Source organism: Lepisma saccharinum, chromosome 1 (genome assembly GCF_977018435.1).
Source record: "Lepisma saccharinum chromosome 1, izLepSacc3.1, whole genome shotgun sequence".
Lineage (NCBI taxonomy): Eukaryota > Metazoa > Arthropoda > Insecta > Zygentoma > Lepismatidae > Lepisma > Lepisma saccharinum.
In genome coordinates this window covers 126670583-126696053 of record NC_139229.1, presented here as the reverse complement: position 1 = coordinate 126696053, position 25471 = coordinate 126670583, and the positions used below count along the sequence as shown (strand labels likewise).

Sequence of the window (25471 nt, the reverse complement as noted above, 5' to 3'; positions counted from 1 at the left end):
TCGTTTTATATTTTCTGCACATGCATGATTATTGGTGATGCAGCTGCAGCAGTGACCTCAAGAGAGGAGAAATTCCCTACTGACTGAGCTTTAGATTGAGAATATACAGTGAGTGGTTCTCACATAATAATTCATTTTTATTTTTTGGATACTTTTAGCCCAGATACATTCTACATAGCATGTAGTTTAAATCATTCTGAAAGAATTAAGAAAATATGTTATGTAAAAAACATCAGTTTATTACAATTCCACATACATTTTAAGAAATACTACTTTTTTCTTCTTGATTTATTTCTTGGATCATTTGGATTCTTTAACCCATAAATGCCTAGCATAGCAGACCGTGAGTAGACATCTCGTGTTACGAAAGGAGAAAATCCTGAAATGTAAAATAGGATCATATGAGACCAGCTGTCATCTTGTTGTACTGGAAATATATTTTTCAGGTTATGAATAAAATACAATCATTATAGAAAATACATTAATTCTTATGGCATGGCAAATTTGAATCAGTATACCAGGTGAATCACCTAAAACTTGCACCCCAAATATTTCAGAAATGGAAGGTGCTATTGATGTGCTGTTTTCACAGAAATGAAGTGTAAACAAGGGCTCATAATTGTAGCCCATGCACAGATTTTTATAATTATTAGAAACTTAAATTTTTTCAAATGGAACAATGCCTATTGACAGTAACAAAATAAAACTAGAGTAAATTAGAATGTCAATGGTGTAGTTTTCGAGCTATCGTTGTTTGAAAATTATACAGACCGGCAGTTGTCTGCTCCAGTCAACTGCTTAGTTACGAGGCTCTGATGTTCCTATGTTTGTTGCCTTTACAGTCCACTGATTGCATTGAGACTTCCTTGTCAGTTACGTGGTGATAGTGCAAGAAGTAGGACGTGGTGGAAGATTGTGTTTACCAATGCTGAAAAAGCAGACATGTTAATGGTGTATGGAGAATGTAGGAGGAATGCTGTTAGTGCTTGTGCTCTTTACACGGAACAATTTTCCAATAGACGTCACCCATCGCAACAATTATTTGTGAACCTCTTCAACCAATTACGTGAAACTGGAAGTTTAACACCTAGAAAACGTATCAGAAACAAGAAACAAACGAGTGACTGGAGAAGAGGGTGAAATTAATGTTCTCGCTGCTGTTTCTGTATATCCGCACGTTAGTTCCCGTGCAATCGCACGAGGAAGTGGCATGAGTCAGGCAAGTGTACTACGCATTCTCCACAGTCATAAGTTCCATCCGTATCATGTCTCTCTCTCCATCAAGAGCTGCAAGGAAACGATTTCGAGAATCATGTTAACTTTTGTACATGGACATTAAGACAAGATACACCAGATTTATCATGTATCTTGTTTAGTGATGATGCAACATTTACAAATCATGGCCAAGTAAACCTCCGAAACATGCACTATTGGTCCGTCAACAATCCCCATTGGCTTCGTCAGGTGGAACGTCAGCGTCCATGGAGTTTAAATGTGTGGTGTGGAAGAGTGAACCATCAGCTCATAGGTCTCAAAAGTATCTCAACCTCCTAACAGACCAACTTCCACAGATGTTAGAAGCCGTTCCACTGCAACCTAGGAGGAACATGTGGTATCGGCATGATGGCTGTCCAGTGCATAGTGCACGACGTATTACAGCTTGTCTTCACCAATTGTTTCAAAATCGTTCGATTGGATGAAGGGGACCTGCACCTCGGCCGGCCCGTTCACCAGATTTTATTCTCTGGGGTAAACTAAAAGAGACTGTTTACAAGGACATACAGACTACCCTAGATGATATGAAACGATGTATTACTGCTGCCTGCGCTGAAATTTCTGATGAAATGCTAGAACGTGTGCATAAATCTTTACATAGCAGACTGGAAGCTTGTATTGAAGCTGGTGGGCGTTATTCTGAACACAACCTTTGAAGGCCAATTTAGTGTTTTCGTCAAAAATGAAATATGCATGCTTCTACTAATCAAGTTTCTGAATAAAGCACGTGCACTGCGGTGTTAATTAGAATTCATCAATTGGGAAAATGAAACATTGCTGAAGTCATGAACCCCTCCCCTGTAGCATCCTTGAAGTGCTTCCAAAAAGAAATAATCTACATATAGATGCAACCGCAAATTCGTTTCATCATATGTATATTATAACTATAAAGAGACAATGATGCGAAGGAAAGCAATATATATATATATATATTCCATATTTTGAAAGGTAAAATATCCCCATGCCGTGAAGGCACATTTAGGGGATGTAGAGGGCAGGACCCCACCACATATTCTCGATCTCAAGCCATTTTGGAGGTGATGTGATCAGCACCATGCTCCAGCCACCTTTATCCTTCAGGGTTGCCCGTAGATACCCACTGTTTTGAGTCTGAGTGAGCCCCAGAGCCACTTTATGCGGGGACAAGGCTGGAAGAATTCCAACCTTAGATAACCCACCCTGGGAATCAAACCTGGGTCTCCCACGTGACAGTCACATGCCGACTAGACATATTACAAAAAAATATTTTTCAGGAACTGACAAAGCATCAACACAGGATTGCCCATATAGACTAATAAAAGCATGAAAAAGTTGGCTATAAACATGACTTGCCACAATACAATAACCGTTAATTTTGAAATAATGCTCGCAAAAAAGAACCACTTTTAGAGTGTCTACATATAGAGGTAATGGGTTAAGTGATTCAAAATAAGTTGAATGGCCATATAACCTGTAAATTAAAATCCTAGTTTAAAAACACAATGAAGGTATATTTGGTACAAAAGTTGCTAAAATAAAATACTAACTTTAGTATCTAAAGATATCTGTTTGACAGTTACGCGGAGATACGTAATTCACTCTGATAAGTTCACTTTTCATTTTTCTGTGCAGATTTTCTTTGCAATTGATATTGCCACCTGTCTGGTGGCTTCTTCTGGCACGTACATTAATACATGAAAAATGAACTTATCAGAGTGAATTACTAACTTTGGGGAAAATAATACCAAATTTGGAAGAAGAAAAACCGTATCAATCCCTAAGATTATATGTTTGTTTTATTAAGTCTCTCTGAATGCTTCACGTTGACCAGGGCATTCACTTGTTTTTCTCAGTTGTCTCAACCTCTGAGGCATGTTTACAATGCACAGTGTTGTGCCATGCAAACCTCCTGAGCATTCAGGAAACAGGTAATTCTTCTGGTTATAGAGTCAGCGGTTTGCATGGTGGCAATTAAAAAACACGATTAGGCATAGAGGAAGAGCTTCATGGCCTAGTGATATAGAGGTGAGACAAGCTGAGAGGGGACTGACTTTTGGGATTGGAGTTGAGAGAAGAGGTGGTTAGCAGAGCAGTAGGTCAGATTAGGAACGACGCTCTGGTCGACAAATTGGAGAAGCTAACAGAGGACTTCGCATATTCTATTCAACCTAATACTTCAGATAGACAGGTAATTATGCTAACACCCAGCCATGATTCAGGTTCAACGGTTCACAAAACCCAACAAGTGACCATTGTCTTTTCTGCAGTTTAATTCCTTAGCGTGATTTTGTACCTTTCGCATTGCCAAGCGTTAACTCGTCATGCCAATGACGAGTGCTCTCATCAGAGGATGAATGATGAGTAATTTACATCACCCATTGATTAATTGGTTAACATTCTAGGTACTCGTAAGATCCCACGAACTTTACGGTTCGTTACGTGGTGGATTTGCTGGGGCTTCTCATGTATTTTTTCGGAAATGCGATGGGAAAATAGCTCGTTACATGGTGGAGATTTGGGCTTCTCATCCATTTCCTCGGAAATACGATGAGAAAATAGCTCGTTACGTGGTGGATTTGCTGGGGCTTCTCATGCATTTTTTCGGAAATGCGATGAGAAAATAGCTTGTTACGTGAAGGAGTTGCCTCCGGTCTTTTCATTTTTTTTCAGAAATGAAAAGAATTTGTTAATCAGTTTTAAATTTAAACCCACCCCAAAATTTTGCTAACTTGTTTAGTTTTTTTTAGTATGTCCTTGCCACAACTGATGTTGAAAATAAATAGGGCTTAAAGTTTTTTTTAACATTAATGGGGGAAGAATATTTGATGCCATGATAGATGTTTAGTCTCACATGAGGATGAATTCGATGAAATTTATCGACCTCAAGTCTGGGTCGGTAATCAGCGAAATGTAAAATGTGGAGGAACCTGCGCCCTAGCTCCGTCACGGTTACCCACGTCGGGCTGGCGCTTTGGTATCAGGAGCGTCCGGCATTCCGCGTGGCGGAAGGTTCGATGTCGGATTTTAGGGAGGCCCATTTCATCAAAAATGTGGCCGGCCCAGGGACGTCTGTGGACGATTCCCTATCAATCCGCTCCTGGTATCGCTGTGGTTCGCTCATGAACCCGGTACCATGGCAACGACAGAATTCCCACCTGGGAAATTTTTATCATTCCCAGCATTTTAAATAAGGTAGGAGAATAAGGCATTTAGATTCGATGGTTTCTTGCATTGACAGTGATTTTAGAAATTTTTTTATATGATTGTTGCGGTAAAGACCGACTTATAATGCGTTGAGACTCTGGTAATTTAAGTTAACTGTTTTACCTTAGGCGTAGTTCTACCAGATGAATAATACGGTACATCGATTTAGATTTTAGAATATTTATAATACTAAAGAATACATATTGGTATGTAGAACCGTAATTACAACTGTCTAATATCGTAGATAATAGGAGACGCGCGCGTACTATGTTGCACGGCCGAGCTCACATGAGCAAGTCAAACAGTCTATTCGCTGCGCGCGCATGCGCCGCAGACGGCTCGCAGCGGAATGCTTTATTCCCGAACATACTCCCCCCGGTTGAATGAACATAATTCAACTAATCTCCGTCTTTACCTATGGGGAGGAGCACAATTTTACTAACACTTCTTCTAAAAACTCCGTCTTTCGCTTTCACTGTCACTACACGCACTAGTCCATCGTTCCCAGGATGCACCGCTTCCACCTTAGCTAGTTTCCACTGTAGTGGGGGTACGTCGTCCTCCTTCAGCAGTACAAGTGTCCCTGGAGATAAGTTCTTCGTGGAGGATGTCCACTTCTGGCGTTGTTGAAGAGAATGTAGGTATTCTTTGTTCCACTGCTTCCAAATGGATCTTCTCATCTTCTGTATCAGCTGGTATCTGCTGAGTCTATTGTCAGGTTCTGGGAAGGTTGTTATGGGTCTGCCAATGAGAAAATGCCCTGGAGTTAATATCTGGTAATCTGATTCGTCGGGTAAAATGCAAAGTGGTCTTGAATTCAATATTGCTTCAATCTGGCAAAGTAAGGTACTTAACTCTTCGTAGGTTAGTATGGTGCTTCCCATCACTCTTCGTAGATGATGTTTTAGCGATTTAATCGCCGCTTCCCAGAGTCCACCGAAATTTGGCGCTCTTGGAGGTATGAATTTCCATTCAAAGTGCTCATTTGCAGCGTAGTCTTGAATGACATCTTGAAACTGTGTAGATTCAAACATATTGCGTAGTTCCTGAAGTTCTCTGTGTGCACCTCGAAAGGTACTGGCGTTGTCACTGTAAATGGCTGCGCATTTTCCTCTTCGGGATATAAATCTTTTCAATGCAGCTAAAAATGCTTCGGTTGTTAAATCGGTAACAATTTCAACGTGTACAGCCTTCGTTGAGAAACACACAAAAATTGCAATGAAACATTTTCTCGTCGATGTGCTCCTTGGCGCTCCAGTCTTTATCCTTATCGGTCCCGCGTAGTCTACGCCACTGTACATGAATGGATAAGCTGCTCGGATTCTGTGCTCCGGTAGATGTCCCATCAGTTGTTTACTAGCTTCTGATTTGAGTCTATGGCATTTAACACAATAGCGTAGGATGTGCTTAACTATTTGTCTTCCCCGGACGATCCAATATTTTTGTCTGATAGAGGAAAGTAGTAACTGTGTTCCAGCATGAAGTAATCTGCGATGTTCGTATTCAATTAACAGCCGTGTAAGATGGGCCTTAGGAGGCAAGATTATCTGATGTTTAGCTTCAAAAGCTAGATCGCTGTTTTGTAAACGTCCGCCCACGCGAATAATGGAATCGGCGTCGAGAAATGGATACAGATCTTTTATTCCACTGTTCGGAGAAACTTCTCTCTCGTGAGTCAAGTCTTCTATTTCCTTCGCGTAGAATAAGGCTTGCGTTACTTTAATGCACGTATCTGTGGCTCGTTGCAAATCCTTGGCATTCAGTTTCGAAGTACAAACATTTCTCTTCGTGGGCCCCTTGCAATTATCAATGAAAATATGACAAAGTGCCATAACTCTTATCATTCTCAAAAGGTTAGAGAATCGCGTAAGAATTTCATCTGATTTGTGTGTAGTTACCAATGAGGTTATTTTCACCTTCCTTCGTTCTGGTACTTCTGTAGGTGGATTCATTCCAAAACTGATGTCGTTGATGGCCAACTTCGGATCTTGATCTGATTGGCTTAGAAATGCTGGTCCGTGGAACCAAAGTGAGTTTCCCTTTAGCTTCAGGGGTTCGACTCCTCTCGATAACATATCAGCATGATTATCCTTTGACCTTACATGCCGCCAATCACACACCTGCGTGTATTCCTGTATTTGAGCCACTCTATTTGCCACAAAGGGTTTCCATGTCTCTGGGTCCTTTGCGATCCATGCCAAAACAATCTGCGAATCTGTATATAAATATACCTTGTTTATTTGATGATTCAATAAAGGTATCACTTTATTAACTAATTTTGCCAAGATAAGTGCTGCGCACAGCTCAAGACGAGGTAAAGTTATTTTCTTAATCGGTGCAACTTTCCCCTTGCTGCACAATAACCGTGAATTAACTTCTCCTCCTGCAGTTACAGTTCTGACGTAAATGCACGCGCCGTACATTCTCTCAGACGCGTCAGAAAACCCGTGGATTTGAATGTTTATAATCTTCCGTTTAGGTAAAATACATCGTGGAACCTTAATGTCTGAAATGTGGCATATTTGTGCTTGTAAAGTCTTCCATTCGTTTAATACATCTGAAGGTAACTCGTCGTCCCAGGATACATTTAATTTCCATAGTTTCTGTAGAAACTGTTTAAACAGTGCAATAACAGGCCCAATAAGTCCAAGCGGATCGAAGAGTTGCGCGATTTGACTGGCAACCCTGCGTTTGCTTACAACTTCGTGAATGCTCAAATCGTAGCAGGCCAAATTGTTTTCTTTCTTTGCCCGTATCGTCGAAAAGCTTTGTTTATCGTAAGGAGGTTTGCTGTAGCCAGCAGCCTTACTGTTTCTTTGATTGTTGATAGCTGGGTGATTGTTTACACAACAAGCGTTGGTGTCTGCTTTCTCGTGTACTTGATCGCGCGTAGGGGAAGTTGTAATGCATTTCTTCCTCCCGTCGGCTGGATTGCTGCGTGGATGGTAGGTTGTAAGATGATGTTTCTTCGCCGGTGCGAGTGTAGCCAACTCAGCATGGCGTTCTGGCGCTAGCGCTGAATCTTCGGCCGTTAATATGCAAAGAGTGTCGGCGGTAGTATTCCAATTGACACCTAGAGTTTTTGTACTGTCGTCGTTAAACAGAATCGTGTCTTTAACTTCCCGTAGCTCTAAAGGTATAGTTTCCATTACTCTTGCAGAATTGGATGCCCATTTTCGTAGCTTAAATCCTCCTGCCGATAATAATGCTGACAGTTCTTTACGTAGATTAATGGCTTGATTCTCGTCTTCTTGCCCTGACAGCAAGTCATCTATATAAAAGTCTCTCTTCAGTATTTCAGCAGCTAGTGGATAGTTGTGCATTTCGTCTGTCGCTAGTTGCTGTAGGCATTTAGTTGCTAGATATGAGCTAGATGTCAGGCCATAAGTTACAGTGTTTAATTCGTAGATCATCAGTGGTTCGTCGTGAGATTTTCTCCATAATATACACTGTAATTTCCTATCAGAAGGGTGCATATGAATCATCCTATACATCTTCTCAATATCAGATTTCAGAGCGATTATATGGGTCCTAAAGCGAAGCAGTAACCCGAACAGATCCTCTTGTAGAACCGGTCCTGCACTTTGTAGACAATTGAGTGACCTGCCACTGGTCGTTTTTGCTGAGGCGTCGAATACGACTCGTACTTTCGTCGTGGAGCTGGCTATATTCACAACTGGGTGATGGGGAATGAAATATCGGATTTCTCCCGTTGCTGGCGCCTCTCGCACTTCCTGCACTGCTTGCATGTGGTGTAATCTCTCGTACTCGTTCATAAATTCCACATATTCTTCTTTCAATTCCAGTTCTCTATCTAGTCGGCGTTCTAACTGTAAAAATCTAGAGTGTGCATGTTCCAAAGATTCCCCTAATGCTGATCTATCTTCCGTCAAAGGTAAGCGTACCGTGTAAGTGCCATCTTCATTCCTTTCTGTAGTTTGGCGAAAATGTGCTTCCATTTTCTTTTCTTTAGGCGACATGATTTCTTCCGACAAGTCTTCCACCGACCAGAAACGATGTAAAAGCATTTCCAACGACTCACCCTGTATAAAGAATGATCTGCTTGGATGTGACGTTGTACCTGGAGTGTTGCCCACTACAATCCAGCCAAACTGTGTATTTTGTAACGTAGGATAAGGTCCTTGTTTCGACATCTTCTTTGGCAGTAGGATATCGAAAAATATACTTGCAGAAATTAATATGTCAATCTTGGCAGGAACATTGAAGTTTTCATCCGCAAGGTCAATATCTGTAGGTATCTCCCATGTTGAAATATCCATTTTTTCTGCAGGCAAACGTTCCGTAATATTTTTCAAGGCAGAACATTGTGCCTCTACAGTAAATTCATTGATTCTTGATTTTAATTCCACATTCACAGCAAAAGGTGAATTTACAGTGTTGGAACTTATTCCCTGTATCAACGTATTTTGTCTCTGTCTTCGTAACCCAAGACGTTGTACCATATCCATACTAATGAGGCTCACTTGAGACCCCGGGTCCAATAAGATGCGGCAAGGCAAGTATTTTCCATCTTTGTCCTTTGCTAGAACACAGGCAGTAGCCAGCAAAACATTCTGGTTCTTATTCTTTACTGAATACGATGAACTGGTTCCCTCTCCGACTTGAGGGTTGGAAACACTGCTTGCTTCGTTCGCAGCTGATCTTCCTGAAATGAGGGGAGGTACACGGCGCTCGCAACCTACAGTACCTGCAAGAGCCTGCTTTACAATTTAACACTGAGTGATTAGCAAAACGCAAACAATTCGTGCATATGCGGTTCTCATGCAGGAATTTATATTTCTGTTTATTCGTCAATTTCAAAAATGACTGGCATCTGAATAAAGGATGAAAAGGAGAGGCATCTCTGCAATAGATGCAGCTTTTGCTCGATGCAGTAAAATACGTGTTAGATGCTTGTGGCGTTCTTGACCTGACGTTACTAACAGCTGGTGACCTTGAAAACGGCTTCGTCGATGTCGAAGGTTCATTTGCTTCGAATTTCTGTAGAGATTTGCACTTAGCTTCTAAAAATATAAGCAATTCTTCGATGGTACTGAATTCTGTATTGCTTGATTGTTTCTCAAAGTCCCTTCTCGTACATTTATCCAATTTGGCTGAAAGATACTGAACGAGAAAAATATCAATTAGGTCCGCGTCTCCCTGAATGTTTCTTAATGCTTCTATAGAACTTCTAATCGTAGTCGTGAACTTTCTTAATTCTGTTACACCTTCCTTAGTGACTGAAGATACATTCAAAATGTCATTTACGTAAGCAGCGGCTATTAACTTTGGATTATTGTATTTGCGCTGAATCAAATCCCAGGCGACCTTGTAATTAGCACATGTGAGTTGCAAATTCTCGATCGTTTGTAATGCATCACCCTTTAACGAAAGCCGTAAATACTGCAATCTTTGTATGTCTGACAAGGTTTCATTTTTTTCTATGAGGGCTACAAAAATATCTTGAAACGATGAAAATTGAGTGTAGTTTCCGTCAAACGTTGGTAAAGTTACATCTGGGAGCTTGATTGAAGATTTAGTTTCAGGCTTACATGTATTATTCTTTCTCGTCGAGTCTTTGTCTATTATTGAAAGCATTTTAGCTTCTAACGTGAAGTAACTTTGCTCAACTGACGCTCTCTTCTCGTCGTGAGATTGCTCATCTGATAATTCGGCTATCTTGTCCATTACATACTCTAGTTTTGACCAAACACTGCCGAGTTGCTTATGCCTGGCTACAACTTCGTTTACATGACCACTTGCTTCGTCATAATTGGACACGTAGTTCTGAAGCCGAGTTAATTGTCCTTGAATTACACTGCGTTGTCTCACTAGCTTCTCAAGCATTTCACTTTCTTCCGGCATTTTCTCAGGCAAGGTTAGGAATATGAACAAACAAGCATGGAAAAGGAAAATAAAAGGATTTACTCACGTACATGGAATCTGCAGCCGTCGATAATTCCTCTGCTCTTGGCAACCCTGTGACTGGATCGTGCTGTCGGTTGATTCTCCTAGCTCGCTCTAATTTCCCCTCGCGCCGCGTGGCTGAAGTGGCGGGAAAACTGCTTTGTTCTGTAACTTCACTGTACTTTCACTGTCCGTAACACTTCACTTCACTGAACTGCACTTTCACCAGTCCCGTCGTTTACCGATATCCGTAATTCATCCGGTTTTGCGGAGGACCATATGTTGCGGTAAAGACCGACTTATAATGCGTTGAGACTCTGGTAATTTAAGTTAACTGTTTTACCTTAGGCGTAGTTCTACCAGATGAATAATACGGTACATCGATTTAGATTTTAGAATATTTATAATACTAAAGAATACATATTGGTATGTAGAACCGTAATTACAACTGTCTAATATCGTAGATAATAGGAGACGCGCGCGTACTATGTTGCACGGCCGAGCTCACATGAGCAAGTCCCTCAGTCTATTCGCTGCGCGCGCATGCGCCGCAGACGGCTCGCAGCGGAATGCTTTATTCCCGAACAATGATTTTGGATACGAAAATTATCACAACGTTGGTTATGAGGATGCAGTAAGCTACAGTAAACGATTTTTTACCTTAACATTTTAATTAATTAAAAAAGTGGATTTTAAAGATATTTATGAATGAGGAAAATAAATTAGAGTTTATTGACTCTGACTCGGTGGCACTATGTGCATTTTAACGAGTCATAGCACAGAGTATGCTTGTTTGAGTCAATATTTTGTTTTATTAATTGAAATTCCTTAAAAGTTTAATTTAAATTTTGTTTAAAACTGACTGTAACTTGTAAATGATTTAGAATGCTTGAAATATAACTGCTAAGATTATTGCAACGAGGATATTACATTTTTATACATATATAGTTTTGGGAACGAATAAGGCCCTGAGGACCACTCATTTATATTCTTCATGACTGAAGTCTCCTAGCACCTTATGAAGGGAGCTTAGATTAAGGAGATAGCACCTCATGAAGGGAACTTAGATTAAGGAGATAGTCAAGTTTATACGAGATAGTCACTTGCCTTGTTACCTTAACTTACACATTGCCTCAAATTTTCCAATTCATGTTAATATGTAAAGAGACGAAACGCTAATTATATTCCTCGACAAGCTGTACAAATGTTTGTACCGTGATTTAGGATATAAACTGCCCGATTAATTAAAAGTTCTAGATGTATAAATAGGCTGCAGTGACGAGAGATGTCCGTACACAGGTAAGCAGTAGTGACGAGAATGAGTCCGTACACATATATACATATACTTATATGCTTTAAGCAATAAGCAAAGTTAGGCACAGCCAACTTATTTTGACTAACTAGAAGAGAATTATGAGAGCATTACACGGCGTGGACGTTTCTCACGTATTAATGAGATTTTTTTGTTAGTATACATTTATATTTTTTTTTCTCTGTCCGAAACAATGTTTTGTTTGACAGTTGAATATTTATCCTTGGCACGTTGTAGCTTCGAACGTTAAAAACTCTAAAATGTAGTTTGTATTAAATTTTAAAGTACGTATAAATATTGCAATTTTCGCTCCAAGTTACGGCATTCATTAAAGTGAAACAGGTTTAATATTTTAAATTTCACTTGTGTGACATAATAATAATTTATAATAAAAATGGCACTAATAATATTAAAGGTTAAAAGCAACTTATTACTTAATAATGTGCTTTAGGCACAAAAGTTTTTTTGCAGTATTTAAAAATACTAGCTCAGCGAGTACATCACTAGAATTTTATAGTTACTGTTCAGAAGAAGGTATATAATTATATTAGCAAAGTTTATTTTAAGCGCCAGTTATGAAAATATTTATATTATATGAATATGTAGACGTCGACGTCAAGATTTTTTGCGCCCCTATAACAAGTATTTTCTTTCGGATATTGGATTGCAACCGATAATCCTGGAAATCCATTCTGCCATCGCAGAATGATAATGATTAAACCACAACGGTTTTAGTTTCAAGCTTTGCCACAATAATATGCTAAGCATATTTTAGAATGAGTTGAGAGAATTAAAGATTCTTCAAGTTTTAGTGATGTTAGTATTTTAATGCATTTAAAGATCACATAAATAATAATAATAATTTTATTTCAGGTAGTCAGGAGTAAATCAGTCTCAATTTTTCCATTACCTTGTACCTCAGTACGGTTCGATTGATTTTAAGTATTTAAAAATAAAGATAACACCTGAAGTTAAATAAGATAAGTTTGCAGTAAAATTTACAATAAGATAAGTTAAACAGTGCAAAAAATTTAGAGAATAAATCAATTATATCAAATAAAAAAATTAAGCAGATAAATTGAGCCTAGAATTAGAAATAATTTAGTTGAGTTAAAATACCTACTAATTTAAACTAGGCAGGCTTAAAGTACGTGTTAGTTTTGAAGAACTGTTTGTTTTGATTGCCTAAGCAACATGAAAATCATTGCGATTTTAGTTATTTTAAACGGCTTTCTTCCATACGTAAAAGCTTCTAATTTTATTTATCTGTTGAACAAGTCCTTTGACTATCCTTATAATATAATTACAATTTTATTATTAACAGCATTTATTATTAGTATTTTTATAATTTTCATAATTTATTACTGTCAATGTCAACGCAAGAAATCTATTACTTATGACCATGAGTGTACCAACAATTTAGCGTTAAGTCAACTTAATAATGAGTCACCATCCGTGGACCAGCTTTACGATGATGTTGCATCAATGGTTAAAGTGGTACCATTGAAAACAATACACCCGCCAATGCCGCCTCCACTGCCCCAATCTGTTATTATTCAACATAGTGTACAACAAGAAGTTCAAGATTTATCCCGAAATATTTTAGTCACCAAAGACGACATTTTAGATTCGCCGAAGAATATTGTATCTGTTAAAGGTAGAGTTCAGAAGTTTGCCGTAAGCAAGGGTCCAAGTTTTGTTCAAAACAGCCGCACTATTTCACCCTGTGTCCAGCCAATTGTAAAAGTTAAAGATTTATTTATGAATCAGTCAACAGCAAAAGTCGAGAAAGTTTTCTCTCTAAAAGCAGAAAGTAAGCCAAATTCTCAAGTTTCCGTACCTGTTGTATCTTTTACTGATCATATTTTTTACGATTATACGTTTGCCTAGAATTTTATTATATTCATTAAGTTTTAAATTTTAAGTTATAATCCATTTTTTAGGTTTGATTGTACTTTAAGCAAGGTTTATTAGTCTTTTATTTTGCTAGCACCTTCCCAAGTCTTGTTATTGTATGATCACGGAAGTGTACGAGTTTTGTAGTAAGCTGACACAGCGCAACAATTTTCTCTCTCCATCCCGCCTATGACGTCATTTCAAAAGTCCTTGACTTCATTTAGAATCTCGCAGCTCTTACTAAACCTTGTTCATAGTAATTTAAAGTTTTGTCAACATTTACGCATCACTCAGTGTATCAGTGAATCAGAGCGCCCCTTTTTCTTCCTCCGTCCGTTGTAAGGTTAACGTCCAAGCATCGTTGCTCGATGAGATTCTTTCATCCGCTATTCCGACGGAACCCGAACGTACCCGAAGATGTCGCCCGAACACGCCGGCAGTGAGCCTCCGAATTCTCTCGCTGTCGCGGTAGAGAAATTTCAGTTACGTCCAGCGACCACAAAATGCAACTTGGCACAACTTAGAATATCTGATGTCAGCAAATTCCTTTTTCCACGCTGAAGCTCTCCCGAGTATTTTGAGCACGTTAGAAGCTCAGAAAGATTTAGCATGGAAACTACAATGAAAAACTTTAGCCGCTGCATATTTTTTTTTTGAACCAGTGGCGTTCGCTCATTAAAATTTCATGGGACCAGTTTAGTTAAGGATATTGCCATCAGAATTTGATTTTCACGATAAAATTTCATGTCAACAATGTGAGGGATATTTTATTTTACATAGATAAATTTTGCCATAAAACGTCGCATTTATGCACTTCAGATTAATCACGACCAATAATTTTACAAAGGAACAACAAGACGGAATTTTTTTTTGTTTTTCTCGCATAATTTTCCCGTTTTTATAAAGATATTTGTAGTAAGTAAATTTTTTGGGGAAATCGACTTGCATTTGATTAGAATCACGATAAAGTCAAACGAAATTTTGATAGAAATCAGGGAAATTTTACAAAAGGGCAATTTTAGCATTTTATGCACATAGAGTAATCAAAATTGTTAGCAACATGCCCAGGCTAAACCTCTGTGATTAGCACAGGCATGTGCAGCAAAAGTCGCCACGGCATCGTTAGCCTTTGGGCAAATCCATTTCAATTCAGGCAGATTTGAGAAAATCTGTCAGGGTGATGTCACAGATATCCATGAAACTGAAATATATTATTCTAGATACAAAATTATGAGACATATTTTTTTGTTTCGCAATAAAAAAAATTTTGGCCGTCTTAGGCTCCTTCAAAGTTTGGGGCCTAATTTTCACAAGTTTTGGTGCCAAAAAATGTAAACGGCTGTTTCTCAGGAACTATTAAAGATATTTGGATTCTGTTTTTTTATCTGAAAGTTTATTGAAAGCCTTTTCAAATGCATATACAACGAACTTTATATGCAGCTTTTGGGGTGTGCTATGAATGAAATTTTAAAAAATTAGCCCCCTTTTGGACCCCCAAAATCTCGAAAAAGCCACCCTAAAAAATTTTCAAAATTTCAGGGCAATTAACACAATCGTAATATTGAAGGAGACAAACCTTATTTCATCAGGCTATTATTGGTAAACAATATACAAATCATAAGAGGCCATAACCAAATAATTCATGTAATTGGTATATATCATGATATTGCTGATCATATTCAACATTTCTTATTTATAGAACATACTAGAAGTCATTTGTTTTTCATGTTCACATGTTCATTTGTTTATTTTCGTTTGAGACAAATTGCTGTTAATTCCTTCTGAGCTTGAGTTTTGAGTCATTAGGAAGATGTTTACAAGTGGAAAAGCAGTGTTTTCTGAGAAAAGTGACCTGGTTTGAGAACAGGCATAAAAAATGTGTATATCAAAGCAAGAGTTGGAAGTTCAGACAACTTGAACATATGTTCACGCAGGGTCGTTACACAGTTAAGCACCTTGCTACACGGCTCAATTTATCAGCAAAGCATATTAAGTGCATTCAGACTGCAGAAGAATTTCAGACTGTTGTTCAGACATATACATGAGGTGTTACACTGATTTACATTCCATCTGCAGAGATTCAAATATTCCGTGATATGAAACACAAAGAGTGGGAACATGTGCAGGCAGTGCGAATGATTCATAAAAGTCATGTGTGGCATGCAGAGGGAACTGGAAATGATATTGTAGTTTCCATTGCAAGAACTGCCCAGAATGAGAAACAAGAAGTGAATGTTACTATTGGAAACAGCTCACATGTTATGCAGTATTGTAAAATTCACGACATCAAAGTGAGAACGTTTTTGGCTGTTATGTATGATGACTGCTGGTGGGTTGAAGAAGCAACTAAAGTGGACTTCGAGTTGCAGGAAGTGCATGTAAATTTCATGCTGCCACATGGACCTGCAAAGGGCTATAACTTTCCTGATAGAGTTAGGCAACACTAACATCAGTACGTGATACCTTTGCAAAATATTCTGCAAGTTCTTTCTCCACCACACCCCCTTGGACAATCTGGAAGACTGCATGCCATCTCTAATACTGAAACTGCCTGTGTAGAAAAAGCTTTCATGAACAGAACTAACATATGCAATGCCGGTACTGGGAGTTCACATCGCCTAGCTTGCATAAAAATGTCTTACGTTTAAGTTTTCAGCTTGTCAATGTGCTTATTAAAATATTGTGTAAAATTACAACCAGCCATATACACCCCGTGAAATTTATATATGTTCAACTTGAGGTATTGCTGTTAATTGCCCTGAAATTTTGAAAATTTTTTAGGGTGGCTTTTTCGAGATTTTGGGGGTCCAAAAGGGGGCTAATTTTTTAAAATTTCATTCATAGCACACCCCAAAAGCTGCATATAAAGTTCGTTGTATATGCATTTGAAAAGGCTTTCAATAAACTTTCAGATAAAAAAAACAGAATCCAAATATCTTTAATAGTTCCTGAGAAACAGCCGTTTACATTTTTTGGCACCAAAACTTGTGAAAATTTGACCCCAAACTTTGAAGGAGCCTAAGATGGCCAAAATTTTTTTTTATTGCGAAACAAAAAAATATGTCTCTCATAATTTTGTATCTGGAATAATATATTTCAGTTTCATGGATATCTGTGACATCACCCTGACACCCCCTGCCTGTCTGCATTTGGAATAGGCCCTTTCCAAATTTAAACAGTGTGGTTTACCACAAATGTTATAATTTGAGAATTTATTATTATTATTAATATTTATTATTAGGAAATTTAGTTCATTTACCCAATTTGCACCTTATTTGACATTGCAGCAATAAATTCATTACTTCTTACTGATTAACTTTGTGTTAATTTTAGTACAGTAGGTAATAATAGTAATTTGTATTTATATTTTAATATATTGCATAACTATTCTCGATCTATTTTGTTTGGACAAACCTAAGGGATTGACACACCATTCTTATATGAGTCAAGTATACTTTTTAGCGCCGGGTCTGTTTATAAGACCAAGTGATTTGAAGTATACGGCGGACTCGAAAAGTTTTGAGAGGTTAAATTTTTTTTTTGTTTAAAGAAAATGTGGAATTGAGAAAGTTTTATTATCCTTATTGTGTTTAAAATTTGAATTTCACTCTTTTAATTCCCTGATGCTATATTTGTTACCACCTGGAGTTTCAATGAAAGTCAGAAGTAGCATTTACTGAATTTTTGTTTTACATTGCATAATATGAACCACGGCAAATTGCACCGGCCTATCATTTATTAGGAGGCCATTAAAGGCTTGCCAAAGCAACCTCTTAGGACACTAATAGCTTGCTTTGCGCAACTCGAATTTTATATTATTTTTTTTATGGTTTACAACATAATAATTTATTTTATATGTTTAAACAGAATTTAGAATATGCATACTTTTGTTTAATAATTCTACATTTTGTAATTTTGAAGTGAAATCTATTACTGACAATAAATTATTTCAGTTTATCAGAACACGTAATGGTATTTTAATATCAGGCTCAGGTCAATTTATTGTCATTCAGAATTTGAATAATAGTTTGAACACCCACAGATCAATTCAGATTAACGAGGGGGCAATCTATATTTTTTAACTATCAGGATTTTCCTCAGATTATTGTGGATCAACAAATTTTACATACAAGAATTTTAGCTTTTGAACAGGTAAAAATGAAGGAAGTTGTATTACCACTTAATATTCCCAAGAATTTATGTGATTTCACTATTCCCCAATGGACTCCGCTTGAACTTGCCTTAAGGCAACTTAATCAATCTATTAGTAAGGGCATTTCATTTCAGGAATTAGTTTTAAACCCTTTGCCCATGTCTATATTAGTATTCATTATTTGGAATTTATCCCTAACAGCAGCATTAGGGTATTATTTTTATAAGCACCGTTAACTTGCAAGACAGGATCATTCAGAGCAGCACAGTAATAATTAATAATTTAAGGCAACACATCAATCATGGACATTAATATTTTAATTACGATTGTATATTTTATTTAACTTTCTTTATTTATTTTCAAGGAGTTATGGCAGTTATTTAATCAATTTATTTTAATCTTATTTTATCTTGATGAGGCAATTTAATTTAATTTAATTTTAAGAAAAGGCAATGGAATAAGTTTGGTCTTGTGCGTTTACCAGAATTAAATAAACCTATCCTACGCAGTTTCCTTTCATTTTAACCTAACCTGTCTATACGGAACGACGTGGACGAGCAATGCCTACACCAATCATGGGCATTTTTTATGAAGGACATCCGCAGATGCAGTCAATTATTATACGGAGAGACTAGTCACCAACAATTTGAAGGAGGCATGCAGACATTTTAAGTCATACTACAAAAGTAATACATTTTTACCAGGAAGGCTGTATTCAACCATGAATTTTCCAGTTTAGTGTTACAGACTATCAAGGACACCTAGTGAAGGAACCAGATAAAATTTCCCTCCACACTGTTTCCAGTTGGGACAACTTTTCCCCATCTCCCAAGTTCTACGGGTAATTTATTACATTTTTTACATTGCCCCAAACTAGGTCAAGACGACAAGCAATACAAAGAAGAAGAGAAGTAGAGAGAATATATATTCTACAAGCAGCAGTTTTGGTCACAACAATAATCACAGAATTGTTGTTCAAATTGTGCTACAGTGTTTTCCCACACATACACATGCAAGCTCATATCATGTGTATTTATGTGGATATTTACAGTGCATTATGGGAAACAATACTTTTCCATAGCCTTTCTTCACATGTTCAGTTCCGTACCATGCATGCTAGCCAGTTTTAACATGCATTATAGTTCACATCATACTACAAGGAGGCGACAAGCGCCAGTTGTGTCAATTAACCAATGCTAGCAACAACTAGTGTATATCTTTTTTTAAGAAGAAATTTTCACAACGGATAACCAACCATACATGCAAGCAATAACAAGCATAACTACAGCACTTTCGAACATTTCAAGAAGTATGCTTTAGTGCCAATGTTTTATGCAAATGTTTCTTTCAAGCAGTTAATTTTGTTTCACCAACATGGAACATAGTAAGCAACACACTTGTACACCGGACAGTTTCTGATGTTTACAATCAGAGCAGACAGTTGGTGGATACTTGCAAGATTTTTTTTGTGTGCACTTACACACCAGTATTTACAAGGCTATATAAGTACAAAGCTATATATACACTACAGTGTACATAACAACATAGGCAAGGAAATCAAACGTTATATTTAGGTTTTTTGCCTGCGACAGTTTTCAGTGTAATTAATTATGTGCATCGAACATTTCATACTCATATATAGGAATAACCAGGATAGCCATTGAAAGTTCATATCTTTAACAAGGCTTATTTGGCTTGCAGAGAAGGGAAGATTTGATATAAACAGTGCTTTTCTTTCATCTTGTTATAAGTGAAGTGGCTATACATTTAGCACACATATTACATTTTGGTTTACTCAGGCTTTTACTTGCAGAAACAATGAGATGTGTATATAATGATGATGTTACAGTGAACACTTGTGTATACATGCTTATTTTACGATTTCACTCACATATGTGATAATCCACGTTTTGTGTACGTACTTATAAACTTTTTTTTTTTTTTTTAGTTTTACAAGTTATTTGAAGGGTCCACATTGGGCTTACTTCCACAGAAACATTTTGACTCTAGTTTTCCTTGCGAGAACTGCGGCCATTTCAGGTCTTGTTTACATGGGAAGCCAAGCCTTGCACAGACTAATGACCACGCGCTTGCGACTTGTAGAAACGAGCAATTCTACATCAAAACAACTTACGCACGTACAATTGCATTATATCGCGAGTTATATTACTTAATGACATAAATTTTTGTAATTACTAGTCATATAATCATACATAATATTGTTTTTATATCATATCGACGTGCGTACTTGTTTTTATTGATTGTAATGTTTTAGGGAATGGAATTTTTTTTTGGGTTAGGAAATCAAAAGAAAGCTATGTTTTGTTGTTTTTTATATTTTGTATGTTTGTTTTTCTAAGAAAATACATGGAATTGGCGAACCTGGGTCATGTCAAGCTTTACGATTTGACTTTTAAATTTTCAACATGGAAAATTTTTTCCACCAACGTATCAATCCCTAAGATTATATGTTTATTTTATTAAGTTTCTCTGAATGCTTCACGTTACGTTATCAGTGTAGCCACCTTCAACTTTTTATCTGTCTTGTTTGTTTTTTATTCATTTTGGTAACCATGGAGGAAATTACTAATTACCGTGTATATAGGATACATATATATATATATATGTGTTATAGTTGTGATGTGTTTGTGTGTGTCTTGTGTAGTAGTTATGCTGTCTGATGTGTTTGTGTTCGTCTTGTGTAGTAATTGTGCTGTCTAATATGTTTGTGTTTGTCTTGTGTAGTAGTTCCTCCATTCATATTGGGGGTTAGGCGTAGAGCTGACAACTCTGCACTGTAAAAAGACATGTCAAGAAACAGAAATATAAGGCCATGGATGTTCCCAAGGTAAAATAGTCCCCCGTTCGGATCTCCGGGTGGGGACTACTTTGGGAGGTCCCTGGACTAAGGATAAGATCTTCATTAGGAATAAGGATATTAAATTAGGCACCTGGAATGTTCTGAGCCTTTACCGGCCTGGGGCATTTCAGTGTACAGTTAATGAGATAGTGAAGTATAAATTAGATGTAGTAGCTGTCCAGGAAGTTAGGTGGCCAGGAGAAGGGAATTGTAAAACTAAAAGTTATACTTTTTTCTATGGTGGTACTGAAAATCATAATTTTGGAACAGGCTTTTTCATAAATAATAGAATTATCTCGGCTCTTAAAACAGTAGAATTTATTAATGATAGGATATCATATGCAGTTTTACAGGGTAGGTGGTGTAAAATTATTTTAATAAACATACATGCACCAACGGAAGATAAAGATGATTTTTATACAGAGTTAGAACAGGTCTTCGATAAATTTTCTCAGTATGATATGAAAATTCTGTTAGGTGACTGTAATGCACAGATTGGCAAAGAAGAGACATTTAAACCCACGATTGGTAAAGAAAGTCTTCATGAATTAAATAATGATAATGGTATAAGATTGATTACTTTTGCAACCTCAAAGAATTTAATTGTGAAAAGTACCACTTTTAAACATAAAGATATCCATAAATATACCTGGTCTTCTCCAGATGGTAAAACTCATAATCAGATAGATCATATTCTCATTGATAAGAGAAGGCATACTAGTATAATTGACGTTCGTACACATAGAGGTGCTGACTGTGCCAGTGACCATTATTTAGTAATTGCTAAATTAAGAGAAATACTCTCAGTGATAAATCATAAGCAACAAAATCTAAAAGTTATAAAATTTGATACAGGAAAGTTTGTTGATGAAAGAATTAAGAAAGATTACCAAATTAAACTATCAAATAGATTTGATGTTTTGCAGGATTTAAATGATGATGAAAATATAAATGAAACAGACGTAAATAAGAATTGGGAGCACATACATAATGCAATAGAATCAGCAGCTAAAGAAAGTATAGGATACCATAAACCAAGAAAAAGTAAGCCGTGGTTTGATAATGAATGTCATAATCTAATAGAAATAAGAAATCAGGCTAGACTTAGATGGTTAAATAACTCGGATGATACAAATCTAAGCAATTATAATAGAATAAAGCGAGAAGTTAACCGCACGTTTAGAAGTAAAAAAAGAGATTACTTGAAAAGCAAAATTGACGAAATTGAAACAAACAGCAAAAATAAAAATATCAGAGATTTATATAAAGGTGTAAATGAATTTAGAAAGGGGTGGCAACCTAAAGTAAACTTGATAAAAGATAAAGACGGTGATTTTCTAGCTGACCCATGCGATATTCTAAATAGATGGAAGAACTACTTTAATGACCTTTTAAATGTCCATGTAGGAGATAAATCAGAAGTAAATGAAGTCCACACAGCAGAACCTTTAGTTCCAGAACCTAACTTGACTGAAGTTAAAGATGCTATTAAAAGGCTAAAGAATAACAAAGCACCTGGCATTGATTTAATACCAGCTGAGTTAATTAAATATGGTGGAAATTCATTAATATGACAAATTCATAAATTAATTTGTTTAATATGGAATAAAGAAGAAATCCCTCAACAGTGGAAAGAATCCATAATTGTTCCTGTGTTTAAAAAAGGTGATAAAATGAACTGCAATAATTACCGTGGAATTTCTCTACTCTCAACAACATACAAAATATTGTCTAACATTCTTTTAACAAGACTAACCCCATATGCTAATGAAATTATAGGTGATTATCAATGTGGATTTAAACGTAACAGATCAACTACAGATCAAATTTTTCACATCAGACAGACACTTGAAAAAAAGTGGGAATATAATCAAAATGTCCATCAGCTATTCATTGATTTCAAAAAAGCATATGATTCGGTCAAAAGAGATAAATTATATAATATATTAGTAGAGTTTGGAATACCTAAGAAGCTTGTTAGTATGATAAAAATATGCACCAGTGAAACAGAAAGTAAAATTCGTGTGGGTAATAATATGTCTGACAAATTTACAATTCATGATGGGTTAAAACAAGGAGATGCATTATCTCCATTGCTCTTTAATTTTGCCTTAGAATATGCTGTAAGGAAGGTAAAAGAAACTAAAGAAGGACTAAAATTAAATGGTGTGACTCAGTTGTTAGCATATGCAGATGATGTAGACTTACTGGGGGATGATGTGAATACAATTAAGAATAATGCTAAAATATTTTTCAAAACTGCTAAAGAGATAGGTTTGGAAGTTAACAAAGAGAAAACTAAATATATGCTTACAGGCCGAAACCAAGTGTTAGGTAATAATCAAAATCTAATTATTGATAACAACTCGTTTGAACCAGTTTCCAAATTCAAATACTTAGGAGTAATATTAACAAATGAAAATTATATTAAAGAGGAAATAAAAAGTAGGCTTAATTCAGGAAATGCATGTTACTTCTCTCTTCATAAACTTTTGTCTTCTCATTTAATATCTAAGAAACTAAAAGTTAAAATATACAAAACAGTAATTTTGCCTCTAGTATTATATGGGTGTGAAACTTGGTCCCTTACATTGAAAGAGGAACATAAATCGAGAGTATTTGAAAATAAAATCCTTAGGAAAATCTTTGGACCTAAAAGGGATGAGGAGACAGGTGAGTGGAGAAGGTTACATAATTTAGAACTACATAATTTGTACTCATGTCCAGATATTATTAGAATAATTAAATCAAGAAGACTTAGGTGGGCAGGACATGTGGCACGAATGGGAGAGGAAAGAGGAGTTTACAGGATTCTTGTTGGAAAACCAGATGGTAAGAGACCTGTAGGAAGGCCAAGATGAAGATGGAGGGACAACGTTGAGATGGACCTAAAGGAAATCGGTAGGGATGGAAAAGAGTATATAGAACTTGCTCAAGATAGGAACAGATGGAAGGCCTGTGTTGCTGCAGCCATGAACCTTCGGGTTTAAGAAGGCTAGAGAGTTAGTTAGTTAGTTAGTGAATGCTTCACGTTGACCAGGGCATTCACTTGTTTTTCTCAGTTGTCTCAACCTCTGAGGCATGTTTACAATGCACAGTGTTGTGCCATGCAAACCTCCTGAGCATTCAGGAAACAGGTAATTTTCTGGTTATAGAGTCAGCGGTTTGCATGGTGGCAATTAAAAAACACGATTAGGCATAGAGGAAGAGCTTCATGGCCTAGTGATATAGAGGTGAGACAAGCTGAGAGGGGACTGACTTTTGGGATTGGAGTTGAGAGAAGAGGTGGTTAGCAGAGCAGTAGGTCAGATTAGGAACGACGCTCTGGTCGACAAATTGGAGAAGCTAACAGAGGACTGCAGTTTAATTCCTTAGTGTGATTTTGTACCTTTCGCATTGTCAAGCGTTAACTCGTCATGCCAATGACGAGTGTTCTCATCATGCCAATGACGAGTGTTCTCATCAGAGGATGAATGATGAGTAATTTACATCACCCATTGATTAATTGGTTAACATTCTAGGTACTCGTAAGATCCCACGAACTTTACGGTTCGTTACGAAACACTGCAAAATCAAGGTCCCTATCCATATTTCATAAACAACCAGTGGACCACAAATCAGCACATGAATGTGTAAAGAAAATGTACATGGTACAAATTTGCAATAGCATTCAAGGTAATGCTTGAGATATATTGGCCACCTAACATACTTTTGAATTTCATTTTAACACTTTGAACTTGGTTATTTGCATGTTAAAGCACCACGGAATGGTCTGGTTTTTTCTTCTTTAATTACCTGGAGAAGTTATGGATGCTTTGGTAAAAACTTAACATGTCACTACTGGAAAGTGCTACTAACCTAAATCGTTAACACCTTTTAAAGCATATTCGTACCTGCTAGATAGTCATCACCAAGAGGGTTGTTTTTCTGCCTTGAGAGTCTGGAAGGTTTCTGTTGAGGTATCCGCTGGTCTTCACATAAGATAGGATTATTTGCATGCCTCCCTCCTCTTGGTCTTGGCAATGTATACTGGAAAGAGAAGAAAATGTATCAGAGCAAAGTCACATTTTAAAATTAGAATTTAATATTTACGAGATTTATGAACATCGAAATAACTACTTTGTTTCCTTTTCTCAATGTTATAATACAATAACTACTTTGTTTCCTTTTCTTAATGTTATAATACAAAAAATATGTATTCCTTCAACCTGCTGATGCTGTTATTCGTATAAGGTTTTGTAAATGACAAAAGAAAGGAAAGAAGGTTATAGTTAAAAGTTGGAAAGCTTGAAGGTAAGGAAGGAATATTGCCAGGAAGTCGTGACTAGCCATGACCTTTTCCACTTCCAGCATGTTTGAAAATTCAAAACTAATTAGATGTAAATTCACAGTTCTGGGAAAACACTAATTCTCCCTGAAATGATGGTGTTCTCACTTCTCAAACAAAACATTTTCATAAGACATTTCTGGCATTTATTTTGCAGAGTGCGCACAACTATTCAAAATTTCCCAACTATTCAGGATCCGAAAATTGGGAAAATAATTTCTGAAGACTACAACAGGATAGGTTTTTTTTTTGTTCTTGTAAAAAGTATTTCAGGATCCCACACACAAGTACTTTCAAACAAATTTCTCCATGGCCAATTTTTCACAATTTTCTATTTGTCCAACTGAAAGATGCATTTTCTTGAGCAAATTATGAATGTTCAAAATATAAGACATAACAGAGGAGGATATCTGGTAGCCCTGGTAATACCTTGTGGTGATGGTCTGATGGTGGGGTAGGGAACGTGTTAGGCATAACACCAAATGTGTTTTACATGAGAATAAACAAAGCCTTAACATTATGGCCAAATTTGCAGAGTAACATAATGGCATTGGTAAC

At 36.8% G+C, this 25471-nt stretch overlaps 1 protein-coding gene across 1 annotated transcript in view; it reads right to left on the bottom strand.

Moving 5' to 3' along the window:
• Nucleotides 1–218: 218 nt before the first annotated feature.
• LOC145988272 (RNA-binding protein NOB1) overlaps nucleotides 219–25471 on the bottom strand; it is a 41537-nt gene continuing 16284 nt past the window's right edge. The window contains exons 7-8 of the mRNA XM_083123140.1: nucleotides 24480–24615; nucleotides 219–379 (exon numbers count right to left, since the gene is read on the bottom strand). Coding sequence (XP_082979266.1) covers nucleotides 270–379; nucleotides 24480–24615 — 246 coding nt within the window. The 3' untranslated portion in view covers nucleotides 219–269. The remainder of the gene's footprint in view (nucleotides 380–24479; nucleotides 24616–25471) is intronic.